The 16,451-nt window shown below is 41.6% G+C and overlaps 1 protein-coding gene across 1 annotated transcript in view; it reads left to right on the forward strand.

Annotated features, from left to right (window-relative positions):
• FSTL1 (follistatin like 1) overlaps positions 1 to 14,152 on the forward strand; it is a 28,384-nt gene extending 14,232 nt beyond the window's left edge. Inside the window, exons 5-11 of the mRNA XM_081940290.1 lie at positions 1,720 to 1,752; positions 5,464 to 5,594; positions 6,259 to 6,377; positions 6,667 to 6,779; positions 8,428 to 8,538; positions 10,318 to 10,412; positions 12,295 to 14,152. Coding sequence (XP_081796416.1) covers positions 1,720 to 1,752; positions 5,464 to 5,594; positions 6,259 to 6,377; positions 6,667 to 6,779; positions 8,428 to 8,538; positions 10,318 to 10,412; positions 12,295 to 12,339 — 647 coding nt within the window. The 3' untranslated portion in view covers positions 12,340 to 14,152. The remainder of the gene's footprint in view (positions 1 to 1,719; positions 1,753 to 5,463; positions 5,595 to 6,258; positions 6,378 to 6,666; positions 6,780 to 8,427; positions 8,539 to 10,317; positions 10,413 to 12,294) is intronic.
• The last annotated feature ends 2,299 nt before the right edge of the window (positions 14,153 to 16,451 follow it).

A 16,451-nucleotide genomic window follows, 5' to 3' on the forward strand; every position in this document is an offset into this window, starting at 1 on the left:
AGTACATTTTTGGAAATTATTACTAGCTTTTATTTTGAATAATTTGCTTCACAGTGTGGCCTCTAGTAGATCTGTGAAGTTTGTCACCTTGATCAAGCAGCTTTTATTCTGATTAAAAACAAGCCCCTTTTGTGATTCTGTCACCCAATTAGCTCTCTTTTTTTGCTGGAGCCTTCTTGACACCATCTTTTGAAAAGGATCAGTCACATCTTCATGGCTTGAGAAAACAGTAGTAGACATCAGCAGCATTTTATTCATTCCTCCACCTAATTGAATCCATGTGCTCTCTACAGTGTTTCCAGGTTCATTCAACTGGATTTCTAAGCAGGAATGAATACTTTTACAGTAATGTACAGAGAAAATCCTTCTTCCCTTTGAACAGATGACATTGCTTAATTGCTATGTTCAAATTATTGTAGTCATATCATCTGATCTCTGTTAAACTTATTTCCCTTTCCTACCAAGAGCTCACTTATTTATTTCTCAGAGAAGACTTTAGTGCATATGCAAGAAAAACTTTGCAATTTTAGAAGCCAATGTTCTTTCTCATTTTTAATTAGTTTGTTTAAGAAGCCATTCCAGAAAAATCCAGCTTCTTTCTACCATGATGTTCTGGTTAGAAAACCTTCTGAATTGAGAATACATCTGGTTTTAAAAAATATTTTTGCCAATATAAAAAGAAAAACATTGGAGGAAAAAAAAGAAGCACACAAAAGCATATCTGCCTGGCCAATTTGATCTTGTAGGATTGGTGTGTTCTGAGCTTCTTCAATTAAACAATGTCATCTCTGTAGCAGCACCTACCCTCTAGAATGAGGTTCCTCTCCAAGATCTGGTGTTCCCCTCCATTCTGCTGTTTTATAAAAAAGCTGCAAAAGAAATGAAATATAAAGAAATATCAGTAGTATCAATTTCTTAATAATTCTTTAAGCACAACTCCTTATATAAAAGATTTGGTCAAATGTAAAAGAACACTTCAGATTAGTAGGTAATTAATGCCATTGTTCTAGGGACTGGAGAAGACTCTATAACAGTGTTTCTCAACCTTGGCAACTTGAAGATGTATGGATTTCAACTTCCAAAATTCTAGGGGTTGAAGTCAATCTATCTTCAAATTTCCAGGGCATCTTCTCGCATCAGTTTTACTACCATGTTATCAGGTGCATGAAATTGGATTGTAAGGGTACATGTTGTTTGGACAATGATTTTTAATATTTTTTATTATTAATATTTTACCATCACATTTGCAAATGGTTGCTAAATGAGGTAGCTGATAAATAAGGCACCTGGAAGAAAAAAATGGCATGGAATACTTGGAACTGTTATTTTTATCCTGGAGAAGAAAAGCCTGCAAAGAGACATGATAGTTCTTCTCAAGTATTTAAGGGACTTTTGTTTAGAGGGACGGTGGGCAGAATTACAAGTAGTTCTCAATTTATGACCACAATTGAGCCCAAAATTTCTGCTGCTAAGTGAGACAGTTGTTAAATGAATTTGCCCCATTTTGTGACCTTTCTTGCCACTATTGTTAAGTGAATCACCGCAGCTATAAAGTTAGTAACCTGATTGTTAAGCAAATCTGTCTTCCCCATTAACTCTTGCTTGTCAGATCGCAAAAGGTGATCACATGACCCAGGGACATTGCAACTGTTATAAATATGAGTCAGTTGCTAAACATCCAAATTTTGACCAAATAACGATATATTTTCTTATTAATAGAGAAGAAGCCTGAGAACTCAGCTGCAAGTCCAGGTAAATACGTTTTTATGATGTATTTTATTTATTATTATTTTTATTATTGTTCAATTTGTTCAGTTTGTATGTTACGGGAAAAAAATGCAGTATATTACACAGGGTTTGGAAAGATGGGCCTGATATTTGGACAAGTGTTTTGAAGAGCAGATTGTCTGTTCCTAGATGGCCTGAAACTATCTTCCTGAAACATTTACCATATTCTGATTATCATATTCTACCACTCTGCTCCTTGTTAAACATTTAACATTTTATAAAGTTTAAAAATGGAATGTAGTGTGTATTGTTTTATTTGAAGTTATATTTGTATTATATGCTTATCCGTGTAAACTTTAAGAACAGTTTCCTCCACCCAATTTTCTGAATGTGTATGTCATAGTAAAGCTGATTTTACACAACACAGCAATCTAAAACATGATGACTAACCTGTGTGTCCTGTGAACCTAGTCAGGGAATACAGCTTTAATCTCAAGCAGAGGATTGCGGAGTAAGAGAGTTTGGGTTTCATTTGCCCATAATTATTTATTTAATATAGATGTAAGAAATGGAGGGATTGGGTGGCTTTGTAGGATTAGGGATTGTGGTCTAAATTTTAATTAATTGGCAGGCAATCATTTAAAGATACTGGCAGTTGTTATAATGATAGCAATAATAAACTATGAATATTTTATTTATCTGATGGAAGGGCATCCTTGGCAACGGCAACTTGTTTCAAAACGGGGGGCATGGCTGGGTGACTGAAAGAGCACCCCTTTTAACATGTATGTAATGCATGCGGCACATTAGAAGGGGGTGGGGCTTTGATCACTCAGTTGCTTCCAGGGACCATCAGTGTGGATATCCATCCCCCAAGGGGAGGGATGATGGGCAGTGACAGTTTATGTTTGTTAAAGCAGTTGAGCTAGAGTGCAGCCCACCCATGACTGCAGCCATAAGAAACAGAACCAGGATTAATAGGGTGATAATCCTAAAGAGCCATGGTTCTCTTTAAAACCCCATCTTTCTCTTCTCCCCTTTCCCTAATTCTTTCAGCAATTTTTCCCCTTCTAATAAGATGCAATCATAGCACTGAAGCACAATTAACTGTTCAGAGATCACTTGTAGAGAGAAGTTTAAACATGTTAGTTCAGTTGAGTCACTAGGATAGGATGTACTAGTTTAATAATCTTATCTATGTATTTAAGTTAATATTCATATTAGCACTGTTTGCCACAATAACGTCTAAGACAGCCACTTGTCTATTAAACCAAAGTAATCGAAAATCATAAGAGACTCAGGAAAGTCTCTCCCTATCTAAGGCAATGAAAGGCTTACTCCCCCCGAAAGTAGTTTCTTTCAGATATGTCATACATCTAAAGAATAAAGCAAATATCAGGAAATAAACATATTCCAAACCATTCTCTTCTAAAAATTAAAATAGAGATTCTCAAACTTTGCTATATTATGACCCCTAAAGTGATAAATGAATTTGTGAAACTTGCCCTTTGAAAAAAATGGTTATTTGGGAGGGTGGGGATTAGAGCAGAGGTGGGTTTTGACCGGTACACCCCGGTACTGGTGTAGCGGTGGCGGAAATTGGGTGTCCGTTTGTGTACCAGGGCCCCCGAGGCCCCGTACTGGTATGGTCCCTCCCCTGGCCTGTCCCCCCGCTCGCTCCCCCCCCCCCGCCCGCCCGTAGCCACTCTCTCTCTTGCCATGCCTGTCCGCACCATGCTTGCCCTGCCCACCCACTTCCTTTGTCGGAGTGGAGGACTTGGCCGTTGTAAAAAGCCTGTGCGCTCTTCCTTCTCTTTGACAGCCGCCTCATTTCCAATGGGGTGTGGAGAAATCCATGTGTTAGGGAGGAAGGAAAGGCAATCCATAGCAGAAGCTCAGCCTTCTCTTCCCTCTAACGCATGGATTTCTCCCCACCCCACAAGAAATGAGGTGGCTGTCAAAGAGAAGGAAGCACGCGCAGGCTTCTTCCAACAGCTGAGGAAGGAACAGGAGCGGAGGATTTGGCTGTTGGAAGAAGTCCGCGCTTCCTTCTCTTTGACAAGTGGCTTGCAAAGACTGGACTTTGCAAACCGCTTCTCAAAGAGAAGGAAGCTGGGTGGGGGGTGGACTTCTTCAGACGAGCCCAGGCTGGATGGGGCTTCAACGCTGCTCTGGCCTGGGCTTGTCTGAAAAAAACCTCTCCCGCCGCTTTGTTCTCTCCCCCTGATTTCTCCCCACCACCCACTGCAAGCCAGGCAGCTGTCAAAGAGAACGAAGCACAAGGACGTCTTCCAACAGCCAACTGCTTAGCTGGGTGGCTGGCCGGGAAAGCAGCGATGGAGGAGTGCCGGCCAGCATCCCTGCCTCCTTCCTCCTTCCCTCAGGTGCTATCTGGGAAAAGCCACTCAGAGGCGTCGCTTCTCAGCCCGAAACAAAGCTGCGGCAAGGAAGGAGTCTCTGGTGGCTGAGGCAGCAGCAGAAGTGGTGGCAGCGGCTGAAACACAGTCCTGGGCAGTCAGTTCCGGCTCTCCTTTTCCTGAGCATGTTCTGTTGCTTCTGGCACCTCCAGCGCGGCGGCAGGGCTCTTGCCATTGCTGAGAGCATCGCTGGCAGCTGCTTCTTGCCATTACCGCCGAGCCGGATTCACTAAAAGCGGCGGCGGCAGCAATGAGACATGCTCAGGGAAGGGAGAGCCAGAACTGACTGCCCAGGACTGTGTTTCAGCCGCCACTTCTGCTGCTGCTGCAGCTACCAGAGACTCCTTCCTCACTGCTACTTTGTTTTGGGCTAAGAAGCTGGAAAAAAGAGCAGCTCCCTTCTCCCCTCTCACTCTCCTCAGCCTACGCGCTATTCGGAGGGTGGGGGAAAGCCCCTCCAGGAGGACCACTGAGCAACCTCCAGGGAGGTTGCGCAAATGCCAGAGTTCCTGAGCCAACATTACTGGAGGAGGAATTCTGGAAGTTGAAATCCACAAGTCTTAATGCTGTCAAGTTTGAACACCCCTGGGTTTTTTTTTCTAAAGGGTTAGGGGTGAAAGGGTCTTGTAACTTGACAGCATTAAGTCTTGCACACTTCAAATGCCAGAGTTCCTGAGCCAACATGCCTGGAGGAGGAATTCTGGGAGTTGAAGTCCACAAATCTTAAAGCTGTCAAGTTTGAACACCCCTGGGGTTTTTTTTTCTAAAGGCTTAGGGGTGCAAGGGTCTTGTAACTTGACTTTAAGCTTTAAGACTTGTGCACTTCAAATGCCAGAGTTTCTGAGCCAACATTTTGGTTGCTAAGCAAGAGCCTTGTTAAGTGAGTTTCACTTAACAAGTTGGCCACACCCACCTGGTCACATGACCGCCAAGCCACACCCACAAAACAAGCCACGCCCACAGAATAAGTAGTACAAAAATTTGAAACCCACCACTGGATCAGAGCTAGGCAAGAAGTATAATTGGTCATTTTTAATAATTCCACTTCTAATTTGCACAGACAAAGCAGGTTCCAAAGTGCCAAGTGAGTTTTGACAGCATTTAAATTTTGCCTAATACAAGCTTGATCAGATTTTTGCAACTTCCCCCTCTAAGTTGCTCATAAACCCCTAGGTGGAGAGGCACAATGTTTGGAAATGCATAGTTTAAAATAAAAATGTTCTCAATAACCTCATTCTTAAAAAAACATTTCCTCCCTCTCTGCTGTTTTTTCTGCTTTATATTCTTGGTCCTAACTTCCCACCTCCCCATTCAATAGTGGTTTGCTATCAGACTGACCGTGATGAACTTCGGCGTCGTGTCATCCAGTGGCTTGAAGCTGAAATCATTCCTGACGGGTGGTTCTCCAAAGGCAGCAACTACACAGAAATCTTGGAAAAGTACTTCAAGGTATGAATGAGGTAGTTGATGTACTGCATCTAATGTAGCTTATGGGATCATGAATAATTGTTTATACTGTTTTAAATTGCTTTTTATTATGTTTAATTGTTTTTATATTTTGGAATTATAAGCCACCCAGAGGCATTGATTGAGATGGGCAGCTACAGAAATTGAATGAATGAATGAATGAATGAATGAGAACAGATACTAAGGGATAATCGATCTTCCTCTTTTGAGAGTATCAAAACTATTAATGCTAACTTTCTGATAAAGGAAGTTTAATAAGCTTAGCCTGAATTTCAATAAAGCATTGTTTGTAAGCCACCCAAAGTTGCCTCCAGATGAGATGAGCAGCACATCCATTCAATAAACAATAAATTAATTAATTAATATGTATTACATTGGAAGGAATATGAAAACTTGTATGCCTACAAATAAGAACAGCTTGAGCTATTAAAAAAACCCAAGAGCGATGTGCCATTGTGCTGATGTATGCAGTTGGATGTCTGTGTGCAGGGCCGCACTCTTGCGGACAGGGAGTGCAGAGTGTTGAAACCTCAGATTTTCCAACATGCTAAAAAATCACTGGTTATCAGTATATTTCAGGGAAAGGGGGCTGATGGAAACTCCAGGTAGTTTAACCTTTCTTAAATGCTTTTCTGTGATTATACAGAGTTTTGATGATGGAGATTCCCGCCTTGACTCCAAGGAATTGTTGAAGTTTGTAGAACAAAATGAGTCAGCTGTCAACATTTCTACTTATATGAATCAAGAGACCAACAAGCTTCTCAGGTAGCTTCAGGCAGAAGAACATCAGAACAAATAACTATGACTACAAAAGATGATGAATTATGAAATGCTTTCTTGACATATTTGTTTCTCCTGAATACTAGAAATAAGGAGACGTATGACGCAGGAAAAATCCATTACAACAGGATGTAGACAGCCCAAAAGTCTGGTTCATATGAAGCGATTTGACATGATAGCAATTGATAATTTAAATATTGACTATTCACACTTTCCTGTGATGTGTTTGGGAGTCATATCTAGATTGGATAACTCTCTATTGTATGTCTTCCAGGGGACTCTGCGTAGATGCTCTCATTGAGCTCTCTGATGAAAATGCTGACTGGAAGCTGAGTTTCAATGAATTCCTGAAGTGCCTCAACCCAACCTTCAATCCACCAGAAAAAAGTATGAGCTCTGTGCCTGCACAAAATGGGTCTGGAGTTGTTAAAAGAGTGGGGAAAGTTGAGTAGAGTAAAGTAGTAGAAGTAATATGTTGCACATTTATTTCAAAAGGTAGTTGAAAGAATTGCAACATATTTGGATTTCTGCCCAAATTTGGAGTTTTGAGAGTATGTATTGCATATGCTTATAGAGTAGCATTGTGGCCTAGTGATGAAGATGCTCACCTCCCACTTGGAAGGATGAGAATTCAATCCTAGGTAATGGCAAGATATTTCTCTCCTAGGGTGCAAAGAAAAAATATCTGCTGGCCTCAGGAAAGGCATCTGGCCAGTAAACACTTAGTCCATCCAGTTGCTCTGACTTTTCTCCAAATTGTGAATAAAAAGGGAGATGAGCACTGCCCTCTAGAGTCAGAAATGACTGCCTAGGGCAGTGCTTCTCAATTATTTTCTGTCATGCCCCCCCTAGGAAGAAGAAAACATTTCGCGCGCCCCCCCCCCGCGCGACTGTAAATAGTATCATTTGTCTATAAAATTGTTATAAGTACACCTCTGCATAACATAGCACACCGGTCTTTCCTCGTCTCCCACCGTAGTCACATGCTTTCTTTCCTCTTTCCCTCTTACTTGTCTATCCTTCCTTCCACCCTCCCTTCCTCCTTCCCTTCCTTCCTGCCTCCCTTCCAGTTCCCTCCTTCCTCTTTCCCCCTGCCTGCCTGCCTTCTTTCCCTCCTGCTTATCTATGCTTCCTTCCTTCCTTGCACCTCCCTCCCTTCTGCCTGCCTGCCTTCTTTCCTCTTTCCCTATCCTCCTATCCTTCTTTTCTCCCTCCCTCCTTCCCTGCCTACCTTCCAGTTCCCTCCTTCCTCTTTCCTCCTGCCTGCCTGCCTTCTTTCCCTCCTGCTTATCTATGCTTTCTTCCTTCCTTGCACCTCCCTCCCTTCTGCCTGCCTGCCTTCTTTCCTCTTTCCCTATCCTCCTATCCTTCCTTTCTCCCTCCCTCCTTCCCTGCCTCCCTTCCAGTTCCATTCTTCCCTCCTTCCTTCTGCCTCCTTCCTGCCTGCTTGCCTTCTTTCCTCTTTCCCTCCGGTGTGTCTGCTTTTCTTTCCTTCCTTCCACCTCCCTTCTGCCCTTCTTCCCTCCCTCCCTGCCAGCAGCTCCTCCAGCATCCCAGCTGGAAGCAGCAGCACAACAGTCGCCGTTACCAGGGGCGAAGGGGTGGCGGTGGCAAGATTGGGCGACCGCCGCCCCTTTGTCCCTTCCCCAACAGCGGCTGTTGCGGTGGAGCTTCCAGACGGAATGCTGGCGGTGGAGCTGCTAGCGGGGAGGCGAGCTACGCGGTGGCGAAGACGGGCGGTCCCATGCTTCCCTCCCTCCCACCCCCGCCTGAGCAGGCTTCTTGCACAGCTCCAGCCCGCGGCTCCAATGAAAATCCACAGTCCTGCCACTTCCAGGCGGCATATATTATGCCTCGCCCACGCCTTCGCCGCCGTTGCACCCAGATGCAAAGGGAGCCTTCGCGCCCCCCTTTATGGAGCCTCGCGCCCCCCCCCAGGGGGGCGCGCCCCACTATTTGAGAACCGCTGGCCTAGGGGAAAGCTTTATCTTTATATTTCTTCCCACGTACATTAACTGCATCTTTTTAAATTTAGAATGTGCCTTAGAAGACGAATCATATGAAGATGGAGCAGAGACTCAAGTGAACTGTAACCGCTGTGTCTGTGCTTGTGGGAACTGGGTGTGCACCGCCATGACCTGTGAAGGTATGATCTGTGCAATTCAGTCCTTTTAGAAGGATTCACTCCACTTTTCAAAGAAAAACATGTTTTGTTTCAACAAGTGGCTTGACTAAATAAATGAAAATACCAGAGATTAAAGAAAAAGAGGTAAAATAACATATTGATCTCACTAATAGCACATTAAGGCAGATTAATCATTTTTGATCAAGTGAACTAATTTTCTGCGGTGAAGAACTTATTTCATATAAAGAAGGCAACAGGAATAATAAATTCCATAATTGATGAATAGCTTGCCAGGGTCATAGCTTTCTCATTTAATTCACTGTCTTACACTGATCATGTATTTGTCTATTGAAGAAACAATCCCCTGTCTGCAACTGGCAGCTGAATTTCTTCCACTTATGGGTATCTATAATTGAGACGGTTCATAAGACCTTGAAGAATTAAATATGATATTTGTTTGTTTAGAATCTATAAATCTGTAAGCCATAGTTATCAGTAATTAATAGTTAAATATTACTGGAGAGGAGGAGCCAAAATTAGGGAAAGGAGATTTTGCAATATTTAAGGAAAAGATTGCTTTCTCTGAATCAGAGTGTCCAGTCAGAAATCTAAACTTGCTGGGCTTCCCATTGACTAACAAAGGGAAATAAATATTACAGACTAGCTTGACGCAGGCGGCAGCTCACGATTTACCTTTGCAAGCCCGCTGTTGGTGAAGTTGTGCCCCGTTGAGGGCTGGTTTATTGCCTAGATTTGTCAGGCTGTTGGGGGGGGGGAAACAGCTTCCTCCCCAGGTCCCCATCTGTTTTCCCCCCAACAGCTGGGCAAATCTAGGCAAAAAGCCAGCCTCCACTATTGCCCAGCTTCACCGACAGCAGTCTTCCAAAGGGCAATTGTGAGCTGCCTCCTGCATCAAGCTAGACTGGGGAGGGAGAGCGCAAGCAAGTGAACGAGCACAAGGAGACGGAGGGAGGAGGGAAGCCAGGCAAAGGGGTGAACAAGGTACGTCCATAGCATGCCGTAGGACATGCACTTTCCCTCAGCCTGGCAGACTTTCTAAGCCTGCCTAAAGCAGGCCAGGAAGGAGCAGGGCCTTCCTGCCACTAACTGCTGAGACTGCAGGCTCCTGCTCCCAGATTTGCTCTCTGGCCGGCAGCCGTTCCCACTGCAGCTCCCGGAGGTCACCATGGAGCTGCTTCAACTGCTTCCCTGTGCTGGGAGAGTGCAATGTCAGGCCCATGAGCGAGGCAGCCATCCAGGAGGGCCTCACTTTCCATGGCTGTCCTTGTGGATCCCTATCGTTCCTACAGATCTTCAAGGGCTGAATTATTTCTGATGGCAATCAGCTCAGCCTTCAGTTTAGAGAAAATGTGCAATTTTTGTCTTTGAAGCTACAGGATGAATCACCTGGGATTATCTCTTTTTTTGCTTCCAAAAGCCAGAAACCTTGAGTATCACCAAATATAGGAATTGCTTTGCCAGCCACACAGCAGTAGCTTAGCTGCTCTTTTTTTCCTTGAAAAGAATAAAAGCCATCCACGGGGGGGGGGGGGGGGGGACTTTCCATGGAAAAACAGTGAAGGTTGGGTTGTGTGCTATTTTTGACTGGAGGCAGTCAAAATAGATAGTAGGATCCTCTGCCCCAGCCACTGGTAAAGATGGCACATTTCTCCCTTATGTTTTGCCAAAAGATCCAACACTTGTTATTAATGTGAAAGAACACATCTCTCTATTGCTCTTTTATTGAGTATGTGCATACTCAATGTGCATTGAATATCATAAACTCTCTTCTGCTCATAGGTAAAAACCAGAAGGTCCCTTTTCAAGAGCAGCCTGAAGAGAAGCTGACTGAAGAAGAGCTAGCCAGATATGTTCAGGAGCTGCAGAAACACCAGGTTAGAAGGAGCTATGTGCACAAGCTTATGTATTTCAGTACATTTATTCCTCTAAAGTGCTGTGAGATTCCTCACAGTTTAAATCTTACATTTGTTGGCTGCTAATATATCTGAAACCAGCACTGTGTGTTGGCAGACAAATAGAAATTTGATGGAGACAAATGCATGTCATTACATGCAGTTGAACACAGGCATTTGGTACCAACCATGATGACCTCAAAATGATGAAATATATGCCATGACATTGCAATGCAAACTTCAGACTCTTACTTGTGTTTTGATTTTGGATGCAAGTACATAAATCATATGCACATAAATCATTTGCATTGCAATGTCATGTGCTTGTTCTAACTTTTGCCCTCCTGTACAGGTGAATGGACAAATTGCATAATTTTGTATGCCTCTGTTATGTTCCCATTCATGCATTTTACATGAAAAAAAATCTCTAACATGTACCCCTGTTTCTCATAAAGGAGTAATCCAGTCCTCTTAAAATCTTGGTAGCCCTCTTGAGATGTAGCAGGAAGAACCATACCCTGTAAATGAAAAATAAATACTTTTTCAAGTAACCCCAGATCCTGCACATATTTTGCACATATCTTTGTACTTTTCTGCCTACAATACAAATGTGCACTGCTGATGCATTCACCTGGAATGTTTTTTTCAACTTCCCAATCTAGCCAGTTTTTTTCAACTTCTCAGTGACCTCCCACTGAAGTACTAACTAGGTCTGCTTCAGTTAAGCTTTCCGAGATAGCCAAAGTTGACTGGGGCTGCAGTAAAATATAACATCCTAAAATGCTTATCAATTTTACTCACGGCCCAAAGTTAAAATACAGTACTGGGAATAAAAAAAAGAAAATAAATAAAGTTACAAGGCAAACCTGAAACATTTAATAACATAATGAAAGAACCAAATTATTTCAATAAACTATTGCTATAATTGTTTCAATCTTCTTGGAAGTGTCTGGAAATTAGTCAGGGAAAAGGAGAGTGTTAACTTCTTAATCATAAGAAAAATTAATTTGGGGGGGTAACTGTTTTTTTTTAAGATATGTTCACCTTTGAGTGTAGAGTGGGAACTTTAACAATCCATGTGATCCAGATTCTGCCTCTGTATCAAAACAGTGCAGAATTTATAAGAGACACTGGTATGTATGTCCATTGTCACCCTAGTGCAGTGATAGTTAACCTTTTCGGCAGCGAGCACCAAAACTGGAGCGCGCGCCAGAGCACCGGAACCTGGAACAGAGTAGCTGGCTAGTGCGCAGGCACACCGGACCATCTAGCTGGGGTGCATCTGCATGATGAAACCCGGAAGAGCAGCTGGTGACGGTGCACATGCCCACAGAGAGGGATCTGTGTGCCACGCATGCCATGCATGCCAGAGGCTCGCCATCATGGCCCTAGTGGATAACATGCCATTTTGAACAGGGAGAAGAATGGGGCATGAAAGATGTTGGAATATCTAGGGATAATTTGGGAGGGGATGGGTGGTGCAGAGGTAGGAAACACTGGATGTAGCAGTTTGGGTGTCTTGGTCCCAAATTTACTGCTTAAATCCAGTCAAGGCTTTATTAATGCCAATGGCACATTTTGACAGAATGGGAAAGCCTTAGTAATCATTATTAATTTGGACATTAGAGTAATTCCCTGTGATATCTATCATGTCACTAGTTACCAGGGCTGGTTTGATGGATACAGTTAAATATGAGAGTGTCCCCTTCCTCCCTTCCTGCTCCATGGCCCCTTCCTGTTCCATGTTCATACCTTCTGATGCTGCATGCTTGTGGATGAGGATGACCATATCAGATAGAAGGTCTGTGGTCAAGGGTATATGATATCTAAATCCTGTTTTCTTTCTTCCTCTTGTTTTTTTTAGGAGACCTCTGAGAAGATCAAGCAAATGACTACCAAAGAAATGTGAGAGGTACACACCAAAAGGCAAAGTGTGTTACCTGTCTCACCTACCAATCTTCCTTCAATATGCAAACATGTTTAGAAATTATTGCTCAGTCACAGATATTTACATTGTGTAGCAATGGGAGGGAGGTAAAGGAAAATGGATTCTTCTGAAATTTAAAAGAATCTCCCCTCTAATATTATGGCTTCTATAGTGAGGATATGAAGTTGAATTGATAGCAATTAATGAGGACAGCAAATTACTCCAGTTCTGGAGCTCCTAGAACTCAGGGGAAGCATCACTGTAAACTAGGATCATGGTGTCTTCTGTGGAAGTTGTATTGATGGTGGAGCATTGCCCTATGACTCTCTTGCTGCAGCCTATAATACTTTTTCACAAATATTACTATAACTGGAGGAGCCCAATAAAGAAAATACAATAGCTATGCATATATTCCATGGCATATCACTTTTCTACACTCCATTTTGATATTTAGCCTTCCTGTTTTCTGTCCTTCACTCAACCATCGTTTTTTTCTATGTGTTTGAATCAATTCCTGCAGAATCCCCACTGTCCCCTGCCATTGATTAATGTGCATATCATTGAGAGTCCCTAGTAAATATAGAGCAAGCTCTTTATCCCAGCCAGAAGCCACATAACTCTGTGAGTTTCAAACTGACCTCATTTTCTTTCCTCCTCTCTTTGCAATGGTGCTACAATATATTTTCTTATCACCTTCTTACTCTTTTTAATTAATGATTTTTAACTGAGCTTTTTGTATCTTTGATTTATATTGTTTATAGCTTCTGGAAAATGCTGTACTTCTGTGTTCATGCTTTATATTATAGCTACATGTATCAAGGAAGTAAAATCAGTGCAGCACCAAGGGGACCAAGATTGTATATGGCTGTTCTAAATTTGCCATTGCACCTTTCACTGTAAACAGTATGGTTCATGTATGGACAGTGCAGAATAGAGTTTTTGAGAGAGATACCCTACAGCTTCCTACAGCATCATTCTTTCAAGGAAGTGAGAAATGGGAGAAAGATGCAATTCTTGACTTTATTCAAGAATTCACTCATCCCTATTAATTAAATAGAAGGAAATAATAATGTTTGTCAAGCATGAAGTAAGTATTCCCTATGCTGTTGGGAAGATAGATCAACAAGAAACATATGTACATATCTAGTGCTTTATAATGAGGCACTGCTGCTGTCATTCCCAAAGGGAAAGATATATACCTGAGGTTTGCAGACTCGTCTGATGGTTTTTGACAACTAGTCCCTAAGTAGAAAAGGAGAATGCACAATATCATAAATGCATTGCATGTTTTGATGCAAAATCAATCTGTTTAGGAATTTTGGCAATAAAATCAGGAAATCCAGTCTCCTCACTTATAACAAACATCAAAAGCATTGTTGTTGTTTTTGCATATGCTTAAGAAAGAAATTGGATTTTTGTTTCTCTAAAAGTGTATAGCTTGTGCAGGAGTTTGGGTTAGAAGACCTCCAAGATCCTAAATCATATTGAAGAAACTCATCATTAGGATTATATTCTGTTGGGCCATAAGTACTGTAAAGTCCAAAGAAGCTCCACCTAGCGATAGGTGTTTTTGATTTCCTTCTCTTTATGAAAAAAATATCTTGGGAACGACGAATAAAAGTTTATTCTTCCTCAAATGTTAAGCAATCGTATTGGATGGTCAAATAGTATATGTGCTGAAGTCTTGTTTTAACTTGGTCTGATCATTAACTTATATCATTGTAAGCATGCTTTGGTTTGAAGTCTTAATATTATTTTCTCATAATTTAGTCATAATTAAAGTATCTTGATGGAATCTATTTATGTACTATTGGAGCAAATGTAGGACAGAAACATATCTCTATCTAGCCTGAGGCATGACTTTAGCTATTGTTTTCATATGTTAAACTCTATACACTCCATAGCATCATGAGAATTTCTGCAGAAGATAATTGGGAAACAGCTGCAAAACCAGCAAAACTGACCTTTGCTCTGCAGTTAAATCACTGGACCTAGTTTTGTTTGCTCTACCAGCAAGTAATCACATAGGGGGGAAAAGCAAGCCAACTTATCTCAATACATTTTAACTGAATGGAAAAGGCACATTAAGCTCAAGTTCTTAAAATAACATTTTGGATAACCATTTTATATATGCGCCCTCAAAATTTGACACAATATGACTTGAACTGTCAGAGCATTATAAATATTTGAGTAAAAAGGTAGACAGACTAATCCATAAGGCTTGGAATAATTATAATTATTTATTTAGTGTATGATGAGAACGTGATAGAAGATAAGTAAACATATGCACACAATCTACGTAACTATATACAAAACGTCTGTGGGGGTGGGGTGGGGTATGGCAATAGCCTTATAACTGGACATCCAATTCAGCTATACAGGCGAATACAGCTATACCTCTGGTGCTGCATTGTGTAGATCTTCTAGGGAACCAGGGAATGGACACTGTGGACAGTTTTGCACAATATATTTAACAGTTTGCATATCAGCATCATAAAAACAAGGGGAATCTTTCGATCCCCATTGATAGGGCAGAGGCATTTGTTCCAGTACCGCACCTAGTTCTGTTTAATTTCAACTACACAGTGAGGCAGATCAAAACTGGGTAGTTTGGTAGAGGGATCACTAATGGCCAGGCCACAAGAGTGTATTTTGGACCATTCCTCACTCCAGGAGGGTTTAACTTGGTGGATGTTAATAGTTTTTTCCATGCTGGTCTACAGGGTTTCAGTCTTGTGATGGGCTGTATATTGTCCTGGTAAATAGGGAGGGCCTTGTTGTTCAGCATCTTTGACCATAGCCAAATGAGAGCTATGTGGGATGGTATGATATTGCTAAGTACTGGTAATCAGTGCACAGGAGTGAGATGCAATGTGCAAGAGGAGATATAGATTGTCTGGCGAAGTTGAATATTGACCATTTGGTGTGGGTGCTGTTAAGCCACACGCTGTCACAATATTCAGCTGTGAAATAAATCAAAACCAAAGCTGTTCTACAAAGAGTGTTAGCATCAGCACCCCAGGACATTCCAACCAGACTGTTCAGTAAATTATTGAGGCTTTTCCATTTTTTTTCCATTTTTCCATTTTCCACTCTTTTCCAGTCCTCTGGCAGTTTCCTCATGGTCCAGGAGTAATGAAAGATTTAATTCAGTGGTTCCAAGGCCACATCTCCTTCAGAACTCTCAGATTGAACCATCTGTTCTTGATGATTTGAACTCACCTAGAGTAGATAGTGTTTTCTTTCCAATTTCTTTCCTATTTTGATCAGTATTCCTGTTCTGTCTCCACAGTGTAGCTTTTGGTAGGTTGGACTATTTTTTCCTTTTGTGTGAAGACAAAGGCAAAGAAGAAATTAAGCAGTTCTATTTTCTTCCTGTTGCCTTCTTCTCCCATTAGTAGACAAATTATTTGCTTGACCTTTTTCTTGTTCCTTACATACTGAAACTTTTTGTTGTTGTTTGCATTTGTTGCAAGTCTTAAATCATTCTGAGTCAACTTTCCTGACTCTTATCCTTGCAAATTTCAGCTATTAGAGGCAAGGTTGTTTAGTTTAGATTATAGCTTTCTAAGAAAAATCAAACCTATCTCTGAATTACGTCATTTTAGACTCAGCTAAAATTTTGTACAATTGAGTATGTATGGAAATAACTGCATAATATTTCTCTATGGAAAGACTTCTACTACAGAAAGTCAAGCTATTTTTGTAGGGCAACAAGCACACCAAGATAAACAGCTTCTAACTTGGCCATGACATCATATGCATCTGCAGGAGGGGCAGCAGCTGACTTTTCAAATGAACCATTATTTCCCATTTCAAAGCTTTTATTTAAAAAGAGCTAACCCACGGCTGTCAAACTCGATTGTGTCATATGACATATGACACTTTTTGCCCTTGCAGAGCCTGGTTGGGCGTGACCTGTGCATGATGCATTTGGCCCACGGGCCGTAGTTTGATAAGCCTGAGCTAACCAATAACACTTCTAGAAACAGATGATAACCAAAATATAGTCATTTTTCTTTATTCTGTTTGTTTTATAGTTCTTTAGCTACTGAATAAATATTACTAGTATTAGTATACACACTGGAGATGGA

Source organism: Natrix helvetica (genome assembly GCF_964273705.1).
Source record: "Natrix helvetica genome assembly, chromosome: 2".
Taxonomy (NCBI): domain Eukaryota; kingdom Metazoa; phylum Chordata; class Lepidosauria; order Squamata; family Natricidae; genus Natrix; species Natrix helvetica.